Source organism: Procambarus clarkii, chromosome 93, assembly GCF_040958095.1.
Source record: "Procambarus clarkii isolate CNS0578487 chromosome 93, FALCON_Pclarkii_2.0, whole genome shotgun sequence".
NCBI lineage: Eukaryota > Metazoa > Arthropoda > Malacostraca > Decapoda > Cambaridae > Procambarus > Procambarus clarkii.
This window is the reverse complement of record NC_091242.1, coordinates 3,210,196-3,223,756: the sequence shown is the minus strand read 5'-3', so window position 1 is coordinate 3,223,756 and position 13,561 is coordinate 3,210,196. Positions and strand designations below refer to the sequence as shown.

The 13,561-nt window shown below is 55.5% G+C and overlaps 1 protein-coding gene across 2 annotated transcripts in view; it reads left to right on the top strand.

Moving 5' to 3' along the window:
* The window catches only part of LOC123746843 (uncharacterized), a 140,788-nt gene that overhangs the window by 106,959 nt on the left and 20,268 nt on the right, over positions 1-13,561 (top strand). For both annotated transcript variants that reach the window (XM_069319416.1, XM_069319415.1), the window contains exon 3: positions 13,071-13,266. In XM_069319416.1, coding sequence (XP_069175517.1) covers positions 13,071-13,266 — 196 coding nt within the window. The remainder of the gene's footprint in view (positions 1-13,070; positions 13,267-13,561) is intronic.

Here is a 13,561-nt window from a genome sequence, read left to right as displayed (position 1 = left end):
ACCGAGTCAGTACTCACGTTTTCTGTGATGAGCGCGCGGGTTAGGTATGGTATACTATATAATTATCGGGAACACAGTTCTGTTTAGCTTTTTGAGGGGTGAAAAGACTGGTTTCGAGGTGTGCGAGACTCCACACGATTACCCATCGAGGTAACCATTGTTAGCCTCTTAGTAACTGTCCATAATGGTCACGTCACGGACAGGAAAACACTGTTTAGTTGTGACACTTCAATATTTACGGCCTATAAACGTAACATCTAGTAAAGTTGGCTTCGTTCTCGACTGACAATGAGGGATCTCGGGTTCGATTCCAAGGATAGAAATGGTTAAGCATGTTTCCTTTTACCTAATGCATCTGTTCACCTTGCAGTAAATCGGTTCGCAGCAGTTAGGCAACTGTTGTGGAGTTTCATCCTGTGGAGTGTCAGTAGTTCCACTTTGGGGAGACCTCCATACAAGACTAAAGTACACACACACACACGCACACGCGCGGGCTTTCTGTCCCCGACAAAACAAATCAAACCTTTAAAAATTAGTCCTTTTGTTCTCCTGTCAGTGCCAGACGACGCCAGTTGACTCACCTACTTGTGTTCACCTAATTGTACTCACCTAGTTGTACTCACCTAGTTGTGTCTGCAGGATCGAGCATTGACTCTTGGATCCCGCCTTTCGAGCATCGGTTGTTTACAGCAATGACTCCTGTCCCATTTCCCTATCATACCTAGTTTTAAAATTATGAATAGTATTTGCTTCCACAACCTGATCCTGAAGTGCATTCCATTTTCCCACTACTCTCACGCTAAAAGAAAACTTCCTAACATCTCTGTGACTCATCTGAGTTTCCAGCTTCCACCCATGTCCCCTCGTTCTGTTACTATTCCGTGTGAACATTTCGTCTATGTCCACTCTGTGTTGACGCGGGTTGAGTTTTGCTCCTGGTGTCACATCTCAGCCAACTGGTGTACACATTTCTGTAAATAATGGGCGCAGTGGTCTACGTCTTCGACTCACAACCGAGGAAGTCTAGTTCAAGCTCCGTGCAGTACAGAAACCATTGGGCACGTTTCTTTTCACCTTATGCCTCTATTCATCTTGCAGTAAAAATAGGTACCTGTGAGTTAGGCCACGATGGGACATCTTGGAGCCCAAATACAGGCTTCCTGTCCCCGACAAGGAGACGTTGCAGCTGTGTGACTCATTTGGGTACTTAGTTATCACCTGTGACCCCTTGTTGGTGTACCACCTGTGGTAATTAGTCTCTTATTATCCAGTTAATCCCTAGACGAAGTGAGCAGTAGCGACACACACACACACACACACACACACACACACACACACACACACACACACACACACACACACACACACACACACACACGCACACACACGGACCAGCATCCACCAGAGAGAACGCGCCACGGGATACGGAGTTCTCTTGCTTCATCATTGCGTCTGGAGTTTTGCCTAAAGTGAATTATGTCAAATTTAATCACATTAACTAATTTAAAACATTCGCTTCGGGAGGATAAAAGGTTGTGAGGTAATGTTTACCTTTTTATACCTTGCAGTGTAGTGGTTACATGTTGTCCCCTCCACCTCCATCTGTCCTCCTCCACACTGTCTGTCTGTCTGTCTCAGAGAGAGAGAGAGAGAGAGAGAGAGAGAGAGAGAGAGAGAGAGAGAGAGAGAGAGAGAGAGATGACACTACTCACCATCAAGAGACCTGGAGGTTTAGGCAGATAAGAGAGAAACAATAATTTATCAAGAGGGATATAAAAGAAAGTTTTATGGGTCTTTTATTTACTTGTGAAATTTATGGTTATCTTAAAGTTACTCGTATAGTCTGACGTGTGTTTTTGTCTCACGAGGAGGGTGTCTCACGAGGAGGGTGTCTCACAAGGAGGGTGTCTCACAAGGAGGGTGTCTCACAAGGAGGGTGTCTCACGAGGAGGGTGTCTCACAAGGAGGGTGTCTCACGAGGAGGGTGTCTCACAAGGAGGGTGTCTCACAAGGAGGGTGTCTCACAAGGAGGGTGTCTCACGAGGAGGGTGTCTCACAAGGAGGGTGTCTCACGAGGAGGGTGTCTCACAAGGAGGGTGTCTCACGAGGAGGGTGTCTCACGAGGAGAGTGTCTCACAAGGAGGGTGTCTCACAAGGAGGGTGTCTCACAAGGAGGGTGTCTCACAAGGAGGGTGTCTCACAAGGAGGGTGTCTCACAAGGAGGGTGTCTCACAAGGAGGGTGTCTCACAAGGTGGGTGTCTCACAAGGAGGGTGTCTCACAAGGAGGGTGTCACACGAGGAGGGTGTCTCACAAGGAGGGTGTCTCACGAGGAGGGTGTCTCACAAGGAGGGTGTCTCACAAGGAGGGTGTCTCACAAGGAGAGTGTCTCACAAGGAGGGTGTCTCACAAGGAGGGTGTCTCACAAGGAGGGTGTCTCACAAGGAGGGTGTCTCACAAGGAGGGTGTCTCACAAGGTGGGTGTCTCACAAGGAGGGTGTCTCACAAGGAGGCTGTCTCACAAGGTGTGTGTCTCACAAGGAGGGTGTCTCACAAGGAGGGTGTCTCACAAGGAGGGTGTCTCACAAGGAGGGTGTCTCACAAGGAGGGTGTCTCACAAGGTGGGTGTCTCACAAGGAGGGTGTCTCACAAGGAGGCTGTCTCACAAGGTGTGTGTCTCACAAGGAGGGTGTCTCACAAGGTGTGTGTCTCACAAGGAGGGTGTCTCAAGAGTTGTGTGTCTCACAAGGAGGGTGTCTCACAAGGTGTGTGTCTCACAAGGAGGGTGTCTCACAAGGAGGGTGTCTCACAAGGAGGGTGTCTCACAAGGTGTGTGTCTCACAAGGAGGGTGTCTCACAAGGTGTGTGTCTCACAAGGAGGGTGTCTCAAGAGTTGTGTGTCTCACAAGGAGGGTGTCTCACAAGGTGTGTGTCTCACAAGGAGGGTGTCTCACAAGGAGGCTGTCTCACAAGGTGTGTGTCTCACAAGGAGGGTGTCTCACAAGGAGGGTGTCTCACAAGGAGGCTGTCTCACAAGGAGGGTGTCTCACAAGGTGGGTGTCTCACAAGGTGTGTGTCTCACAAGGAGGGTGTCTCACAAGGTGTGTGTCTCACAAGGAGGGTGTCTCACAAGGTGTGTGTCTCACAAGGAGGGTGTCTCACAAGGTGTGTGTCTCACAAGGAGGGTGTCTCACAAGGAGGGTGTCTCACAAGGAGGGTGTCTCACAAGGTGTGTGTCTCACAAGGAGGGTGTCTCACAAGGAGGGTGTCTCACAATGTGTGTGTCTCACAAGGAGGGTGTCTCACAAGGAGGGTGTCTCAAGAGTTGTGTGTCTCACAAGGAGGGTGTCTCACAAGGTGTGTGTCTCACAAGGAGGGTGTCTCACAAGGAGGGTGTCTCACAAGGAGGGTGTCTCAAGAGTTGTGTGTCTCACAAGGAGGGTGTCTCACAAGGTGTGTGTCTCACAAGGAGGGTGTCTCACAAGGAGGGTGTCTCACAAGGTGTGTGTCTCACAAGGAGGGTGTCTCACAAGGAGGGTGTCTCACGAGGAGGGTGTCTCACAAGGAGGGTGTCTCACAAGGTGTGTGTCTCACAAGGAGGGTGTCTCACAAGGAGGGTGTCTCACAAGGAGGGTGTCTCACAAGGAGGGTGTCTCACAAGGAGGGTGTCTCACAAGGAGGGTGTCTCACAAGGTGTGTGTCTCACAAGGAGGGTGTCTCACAAGGAGGGTGTCTCAAGAGTTGTGTGTCTCACAAGGAGGGTGTCTCACAAGGTGTGTGTCTCACAAGGAGGGTGTCTCACAAGGAGGGTGTCTCACAAGGTGTGTGTCTCACAAGGAGGGTGTCTCACAAGGAGGGTGTCTCACAAGGAGGGTGTCTCACAAGGTGTGTGTCTCACAAGGAGGGTGTCTCACAAGGAGGGTGTCTCACAAGGAGGGTGTCTCACAAGGAGGATGTCTCACAAGGAGGGTGTCTCACAAGGAGGGTGTCTCACAAGGAGGGTGTCTCACAAGGTGTGTGTCTCACAAGGAGGGTGTCTCACAAGGTGTGTGTCTCACAAGGAGGGTGTCTCACAAGGAGGGTGTCTCACAAGGAGGGTGTCTCACAAGGAGGGTGTCTCACAAGGTGGGTGTCTCACAAGGTGGGTGTCTCACAAGGAGGGTGTCTCACAAGGAGGGTGTCACACGAGGAGGGTGTCTCACAAGGAGGGTGTCTCACGAGGAGGGTGTCTCACAAGGAGGGTGTCTCACAAGGAGGGTGTCTCACAAGGAGAGTGTCTCACTAGGAGGGTGTCTCACAAGGAGGGTGTCTCACAAGGAGGGTGTCTCACAAGGAGGGTGTCTCACAAGGAGGGTGTCTCACAAGGTGGGTGTCTCACAAGGAGGGTGTCTCACAAGGAGGGTGTCACACGAGGAGGGTGTCTCACAAGGAGGGTGTCTCACGAGGAGGGTGTCTCGCAAGGAGGGTGTCTCACAAGGAGGGTGTCTCACAAGGAGAGTGTCTCACAAGGAGGGTGTCTCACAAGGAGGGTGTCTCACAAGGAGGGTGTCTCACAAGGAGGGTGTCTCACAAGGAGGGTGTCTCACAAGGTGGGTGTCTCACAAGGAGGGTGTCTCACAAGGAGGCTGTCTCACAAGGTGTGTGTCTCACAAGGAGGGTGTCTCACAAGGAGGGTGTCTCACAAGGAGGGTGTCTCACAAGGAGGGTGTCTCACAAGGAGGGTGTCTCACAAGGTGGGTGTCTCACAAGGAGGGTGTCTCACAAGGAGGCTGTCTCACAAGGTGTGTGTCTCACAAGGAGGGTGTCTCACAAGGTGTGTGTCTCACAAGGAGGGTGTCTCAAGAGTTGTGTGTCTCACAAGGAGGGTGTCTCACAAGGTGTCTCACAAGGAGGGTGTCTCACAAGGAGGGTGTCTCACAAGGAGGGTGTCTCACAAGGTGTGTGTCTCACAAGGAGGGTGTCTCACAAGGAGGGTGTCTCACAAGGTGTGTGTCTCACAAGGAGGGTGTCTCACAAGGAGGGTGTCTCACAAGGTGTGTGTCTCACAAGGAGGGTGTCTCACAAGGTGTGTGTCTCACAAGGAGGGTGTCTCACAAGGTGTGTGTCTCACAAGGAGGGTGTCTCACAAGGAGGGTGTCTCACAAGGTGGGTGTCTCACAAGGTGTGTGTCTCACAAGGAGGGTGTCTCACAAGGTGTGTGTCTCACAAGGAGGGTGTCTCACAAGGTGTGTGTCTCACAAGGAGGGTGTCTCACAAGGAGGGTGTCTCAAGAGTGTGTGTCTCACAAGGAGGGTGTCTCACAAGGAGGGTGTCTCACAAGGTGTGTGTCTCACAAGGAGGGTGTCTCACAAGGAGGGTGTCTCACAATGTGTGTGTCTCACAAGGAGGGTGTCTCACAAGGTGTGTGTCTCACAAGGAGGGTGTCTCACAAGGAGGGTGTCTCACAAGGAGGGTGTCTCACAAGGAGGATGTCTCACAAGGAGGGTGTCTCACAAGGAGGGTGTCTCACAAGGAGGGTGTCTCACAAGGAGGGTGTCTCACAAGGAGGGTGTCTCACAAGGAGGGTGTCTCACAAGGTGTGTGTCTCACAAGGAGGGTGTCTCACAAGGAGGGTGTCTCACAAGGAGGGTGTCTCACAAGGTGTGTGTCTCGCAAGGAGGGTGTCTCACAAGGAGGGTGTCTCACAAGGAGGGTGTCTCACAAGGTGTGTGTCTCACAAGGAGGGTGTCTCACAAGGAGGGTGTCTCACAAGGTGTGTGTCTCACAAGGAGGGTGTCTCACAAGGAGGGTGTCTCACGAGGAGGGTGTCTCACAAGGAGGGTGTCTCACAAGGTGTGTGTCTCACAAGGAGGGTGTCTCACAAGGAGGGTGTCTCACAAGGAGGGTGTCTCACAAGGAGGGTGTCTCACAAGGAGGGTGTCTCACAAGGAGGGTGTCTCACAAGGAGGGTGTCTCACAAGGTGTGTGTCTCACAAGGAGGGTGTCTCACAAGGAGGGTGTCTCAAGAGTTGTGTGTCTCACAAGGAGGGTGTCTCACAAGGTGTGTGTCTCACAAGGAGGGTGTCTCACAAGGAGGGTGTCTCACAAGGTGTGTGTCTCACAAGGAGGGTGTCTCACAAGGAGGGTGTCTCAAGAGTTGTGTGTCTCACAAGGAGGGTGTCTCACAAGGAGGGTGTCTCACAAGGAGGGTGTCTCACAAGGTGTGTGTCTCACAAGGAGGGTGTCTCACAAGGAGGGTGTCTCACAAGGAGGGTGTCTCACAAGGAGGGTGTCTCACAAGGAGGATGTCTCACAAGGAGGGTGTCTCACAAGGAGGGTGTCTCACAAGGAGGGTGTCTCACAAGGAGGGTGTCTCACAAGGAGGGTGTCTCACAAGGAGGGTGTCTCACAAGGTGTGTGTCTCACAAGGAGGGTGTCTCACAAGGAGGGTGTCTCACAAGGTGTGTGTCTCGCAAGGAGGGTGTCTCACAAGGTGTGTGTCTCACAAGGAGGGTGTCTCACAAGGAGGGTGTCTCACAAGGTGTGTGTCTCACAAGGAGGGTGTCTCACAAGGTGTGTGTCTCACAAGGAGGGTGTCTCACAAGGAGGGTGTCTCACAAGGAGGGTGTCTCACAAGGAGGGTGTCTCACAAGGAGGGTGTCTCACAAGGAGGGTGTCTCACAAGGAGGGTCACATCTATTGCCTACACACACACAGCAGGAAGAAATTTATGCCTGTGTTTTGATTCTACTGAGAATGATGGTGGGGGAGGGAGTAAAGATGGGAAGGAGGGTTGGGAGAGATGGCAAGAGGGCTGGGAGAGATGGCAAGAGGGCTGGGAGAGATGGCAAGAGGGCTGGGAGAGATGGCAAGAGGGTTGGGAGAGATGGCAAGAGGGCTGGGAGAGATGGCAAGAGGGCTGGGAGAGATGGCAAGAGGGCTGGGAGAGATGGCAAGAGGGCTGGGAGATATGGCAAGAGGGCTGGGAGAGATGGCAAGAGGGTTGGGAGAGATGACAAGAGGGCTGGGAGAGATGGCAAAAGGGCTGGGAGAGATGGCAAGAGGGTTGGGAGAGATGGCAAGAGGGCTGGGAGAGATGGCAAGAGGGTTGGGAGAGATGGCAAGAGGGCTGGGAGAGATGGCAAGAGGGCTGGGAGAGATGGCAAGAGCGCTGGGAGAGATGGCAAGAGGGTTGGGAGAGATGGCAAGAGGGCTGGGAGAGATGGCAAGAGGGCTGGGAGAGATGGCAAGAGGGCTGGGAGAGATGGCAAGAGGGTTGGGAGAGATGGCAAGAGGGCTGGGAGAGATGGCAAGAGGGCTGGGAGAGATGGCAAGAGGGTTGGGAGAGATGGCAAGAGGGCTGGGAGAGATGGCAAGAGGGCTGGGAGAGATGGCAAGAGGGCTGGGAGAGATGGCAAGAGGGCTGGGAGAGATGGCAAGAGGGCTGGGAGAGATGGCAAGAGGGCTGGGAGAGATGGCAAGAGGGCTGGGAGAGATGGCAAGAGGGCTGGGAGAGATGGCAAGAGGGTTGGGAGAGATGGCAAGAGGGCTGGGAGAGATGGCAAGAGGGCTGGGAGAGATGGCAAGAGGTCTGGGAGAGATGGCAAGAGGTCTGGGAGAGATAGGACAATGTAAGTGTGTGCTTGTGTCTTTGGATTCCATAATATTTTGCTCAATTTTATTTATATTTCTTTTCCCTTCCCTCCCTTTCTCTCCCTCTCTCCCTCCCTCTCCCAACAAGAGGATCACCATTGCCATAGTCAACACAACTGCTACATTAACTCCTGCCATTATGTACACCTGGTGTTCGACTTACCAACATTTCCATATAAAAACTAAAGTTATGATCATGGATGGAGTATTAACCTAAGGGCAGCCCCCGACCTTCACATTCCTCTAATATATATATATATATATATATACTGCTGTATTGAAGGAATGTTTTGCAAATTTGCTTTTCGACGAACTGACACAACTTTTATGGCTATAATAATAATCCACAGAGAGAAATCCCACAAGTGGGGAGCGGGCACCCACAGGTGGGGAGCGGGCACCCACAGGTCTGCCCGGGCACCCACAGGTCTGAGCGGGCACCCACAGGTGGGAGCGGGCACCCACAGGTGGGAGCGGGCACCCACAGGTGGGAGCGGGCACCCACAGGTGGGAGCGGGCACCCACAGGTGGGAGCGGGCACCCACAGGTGGGAGCGGGCACCCACAGGTGGGAGCGGGCACCCACAGGTGGGAGCGGGCACCCACAGGTGGGAGCGGGCACCCACAGGTGGGAGCGGGCACCCACAGGTGGGAGCGGGCACCCACAGGTGGGAGCGGGCACCCACAGGTGGGAGCGGGCACCCACAGGTGGGAGCGGGCACCCACAGGTGGGAGCGGGCACCCACAGGTGGGAGCGGGCACCCACAGGTGGGAGCGGGCACCCACAGGTGGGAGCGGGCACCCACAGGTGGGAGCGGGCACCCACAGGTGGGAGCGGGCACCCACAGGTGGGAGCGGGCACCCACAGGTGGGAGCGGGCACCCACAGGTGGGAGCGGGCACCCACAGGTGGGAGCGGGCACCCACAGGTGGGAGCGGGCACCCACAGGTGGGAGCGGGCACCCACAGGTGGGAGCGGGCACCCACAGGTGGGAGCGGGCACCCACAGGTGGGAGCGGGCACCCACAGGTGGGAGCGGGCACCCACAGGTGGGAGCGGGCACCCACAGGTGGGAGCGGGCACCCACAGGTGGGAGCGGGCACCCACAGGTGGGAGCGGGCACCCACAGGTGGGAGCGGGCACCCACAGGTGGGAGCGGGCACCCACAGGTGGGAGCGGGCACCCACAGGTGGGAGCGGGCACCCACAGGTGGGAGCGGGCACCCACAGGTGGGAGCGGGCACCCACAGGTGGGAGCGGGCACCCACAGGTGGGAGCGGGCACCCACAGGTGGGAGCGGGCACCCACAGGTGGGAGCGGGCACCCACAGGTGGGAGCGGGCACCCACAGGTGGGAGCGGGCACCCACAGGTGGGAGCGGGCACCCACAGGTGGGAGCGGCACCCACAGGTGGGAGCGGGCACCCACAGGTGGGAGCGGGCACCCACAGGTGGGAGCGGGCCCCCACAGGTGGGAGCGGGCACCCACAGGTGGGAGCGGGCACCCACAGGTGGGAGCGGGCACCCACAGGTGGGAGCGGGCACCCACAGGTGGGAGCGGGCACCCACAGGTGGGAGCGGGCACCCACAGGTGGGAGCGGGCACCCACAGGTGGGAGCGGGCACCCACAGGTGGGAGCGGGCACCCACAGGTGGGAGCGGGCACCCACAGGTGGGAGCGGGCACCCACAGGTGGGAGCGGGCACCCACAGGTGGGAGCGGGCACCCACAGGTGGGAGCGGGCACCCACAGGTGGGAGCGGGCACCCACAGGTGGGAGCGGGCACCCACAGGTGGGAGCGGGCACCCACAGGTGGGAGCGGGCACCCACAGGTGGGAGCGGGCACCCACAGGTGGGAGCGGGCACCCACAGGTGGGAGCGGGCACCCACAGGTGGGAGCGGGCACCCACAGGTGGGAGCGGGCACCCACAGGTGGGAGCGGGCACCCACAGGTGGGAGCGGGCACCCACAGGTGGGAGCGGGCACCCACAGGTGGGAGCGGGCACCCACAGGTGGGAGCGGGCACCCACAGGTGGGAGCGGGCACCCACAGGTGGGAGCGGGCACCCACAGGTGGGAGCGGGCACCCACAGGTGTGAGCGGGCACCCACAGGTGTGAGCGGGCACCCACAGGTGTGAGCGGGCACCCACAGGTGTGAGCGGGCACCCACAGGTGTGAGCGGGCACCCACAGGTGTGAGCGGGCACCCACAGGTGTGAGCGGGCACCCACAGGTGTGAGCGGGCACCCACAGGTGTGAGCGAGCACCCACAGGTGTGAGCGAGCACCCACAGGTGTGAGCGAGCACCCACAGGTGTGAGCGAGCACCCACAGGTGTGAGCGAGCACCCACAGGTGTGAGCGAGCACCCACAGGTGTGAGCGAGCACCCACAGGTGTGAGCGAGCACCCACAGGTGTGAGCGAGCACCCACAGGTGTGAGCGAGCACCCACAGGTGTGAGCGAGCACCCACAGGTGTGAGCGAGCACCCACAGGTGTGAGCGAGCACCCACTGGTGTGAGCGAGCACCCACAGGTGTGAGCGAGCACCCACTGGTGTGAGCGAGCACCCACAGGTGTGAGCGAGCACCCACTGGTGTGAGCGAGCACCCACTGGTCTGAGCGAGCAACCACTGATGTGACCGAGCACCCACAGGTCTGCCCGAGCACCCACTGGTCTGAGCGAGCACCCACAGGTCTGCCCGAGCACCCACTGGTCTGAGCGAGCACCCACAGGTGTGAGCGAGCACCCACAGGTGTGAGCGAGCACCCACAGGTGTGAGCGAGCACCCACAGGTGTGAGCGAGCACCCACAGGTGTGAGCGAGCACCCACTGGTGTGAGCGAGCACCCACAGGTGTGAGCGAGCACCCACAGGTGTGAGCGAGCACCCACAGGTGTGAGCGAGCACCCACAGGTCTGAGCGAGCACCCACAGGTCTGAGCGAGCACCCACAGGTCTGAGCGAGCACCCACAGGTCTGAGCGAGCACCCACAGGTGTGAGCGAGCACCCACAGGTCTGAGCGAGCACCCACAGGTCTGAGCGAGCACCCACAGGTCTGAGCGAGCACCCACAGGTGTGAGCGAGCACCCACAGGTGTGAGCGAGCACCCACTGGTGTGAGCGAGCACCCACAGGTGTGAGCGAGCACCCACAGGTGTGAGCGAGCACCCACAGGTCTGAGCGAGCACCCACAGGTCTGAGCGAGCACCCACAGGTCTGAGCGAGCACCCACAGGTCTGAGCGAGCACCCACAGGTCTGCCCGAGCACCCACTGGTCTGAGCGAGCACCCACAGGTCTGCCCGAGCACCCACAGGTGTGAGCGAGCACCCACAGTTGTGAACGAGCACCCACTGATCTGAGAGAGCACCCACTGGTGTGAGCGAGCACCCACTGGTCTGAGCGAGCACCCACAGGTGTGAGCGAGCACCCACAGGTGTGAGCGAGCACCCACAGTTGTGAACGAGCACCCACTGATCTGAGAGAGCACCCACTGGTGTGAGCGAGCACCCACTGGTCTGAGCGAGCACCTCAGCGAGCATTGATACATTCACTAACGTGAATGTATCAATGGGAAAATCCCCACTTCTCCCATTGTTTTCACTGAATTTTCCTGTTCTCGCTGAACATCCGTACAGGGATTTATTCACTGCTACATCACCTTAGTGTTACTGCTCTCTGTGCATTGACTACCTGATCAACCAGGCTGTGACTCATACGTCAGACTGCGAGCAGCCGCGTCCAACAGCCTGGTTGATCAGTCCGGCAACCAGGAGGCCAGGTCGACGACCGGGCCGCGGGGACGATAAGCCCCGGAAGCACCTCAAGATAACCTCAAGGTGTTGAAGAGGAGCGTCAGAGGGAGAACATTCCTAGACCACAGACCATCTTTATCTCTTCGCTTATTTCTCTCTTTTTCTTTGTCTTTCATCTACGTTTGCTTCTCTGCCTCTACCGTTTCATAGTGTTCCTCTTCTACTATCTCCCTTTCATCCTCTTTTCTTTTATTGTTCTCATTATCTTAATTCTCCTTTCATTTCTCATCCCCTTCCTCCTTCTCTTCCTCTCTTTACTCATTTCCTTCTTTATCATCCTCTCCTTCCTCTTCGCATAATCTTCTCATAATCTCATAAAAAACTTACAAAAGTTTGCTGGCGAACAACACAATTGGTCCTTGGTAGTGGGAACGGCACCAGTGAGAGAGATGTCTCACTAGGGCAGAGATACCTCACCACAAGTTAGGTCTTCCCTCACAAGAAGAGATATCTGGACAAGGAGTGGAGATATATCGTCAAAGAAGAGATTCCTTCTCAGACGACGAGAAATATAGCATTAATGAGAGAGATACTTCGAATTGGAAGAGATCATTCTCCTAGACCCTTATAACGACGTCTCGGTCTGTTCTGGACCCTTATAACGACGTCTCGGTCTGTCCTGGACCCATATAACGACGTCTCGGTCTGTCCTGGATCCTTATAACGACGTCTCGGTCTATCCTGGACCCTTATAACGACGTCTCGGTATGTTCTAGACCCTTATAACGACGTCTCGGTCTGTTCTGGACCCTTATAACGACGTATCGGTCTGTTCTGGACCGTTATAACGACGTCTCGGTCTGTCCTGGACCCTTATAACGACGTCTCGGTCTGTCCTGGACCCTTATAACGACGTCTCGGTCTGTCCTGGACCCTTATAACGACGTCTCGGTCTATCCTGGACCCTTATAACGACGTCTCGGTCTGTTCTGGACCCTTATAACGACGTCTCGGTCTGTTCTGGACCGTTATAACGACGTCTCGGTCTGTCCTGGACCCTTATAACGACGTCTCGGTCTGTCCTGGATCCTTATAACGACGTCTCGGTCTATCCTGGACCCTTATAACGACGTCTCGGTATGTTCTAGACCCTTATAACGACGTCTCGGTCTGTTCTGGACCCTTATAACGACGTATCGGTCTGTTCTGGACCGTTATAACGACGTCTCGGTCTGTCCTGGACCCTTATAACGACGTCTCGGTCTATCCTGGACCCTTATAACGACGTCTCGGTATGTTCTAGACCCTTATAACGACGTCTCGGTCTGTCCTGGACCCTTATAACGACGTCTCGGTCTGTCCTGGACCCTTATCCTCACTTGACAATGGTCCTGGGCGGACCGAAACGTCATCACTTCATTTCATACGTGTGGGTTAAGGTACTAATTTTCCCCCATGGTTCTGTAACAGTCTGTGTATATATAAATAATTTTGATACTAACATTGACTTAGGGGTATTATTGGTGGAAGGTAAGTGCACTCAGAACTATGCGCAATTTACAAGTGTACACTAATTACCTTAGAGATTGTTGTGCTCCAGCTCTTGGACCCATTATGGTATACCTTAGAGATTGTTGTGCTCCAGCTCTTGGACCCATTATGGTATGTGTATTAATTCGTTTTGTACATTACAGCAAAATACGACAGGTGGGCGAGGGTCGTCGTCGGCGGTGGCTGAGAGGGGCGTGTCTGTGGGACCCTGGAGAGTGCCAGAGGAGCAGATGCCAGTACTGGTTGGCACTATTACCGGTGCCTCGCTACTGGTCCTCCTCCTCCTCTCTCTCCTCCTCTACACATGTCGTCATCACAACCCCACCCACAAGAAGTACAGTGAGTATTCCTCTGTGTCACATGTTGTACTACTCTGCGTCACAGTTGTACTCCTCTGCGTCACAGTTGTACTCCTCTGTGTCACAAGTTGTACTCCTCTGCGTCACAAATTGTGTCACGGGGAGTTAGTTGAAGTGTACATACCTACATACTTGCCTTGTGTATGTCATATGATTCATATCCACTTTGTTCCCAATTATATGTTCATCATAAGTCAGATGGTGTTACAATGATGTACTTCACAAATTAGGTACACAAAAATTACATACGTTGCCGTAAGGAAATAGATTGTCAT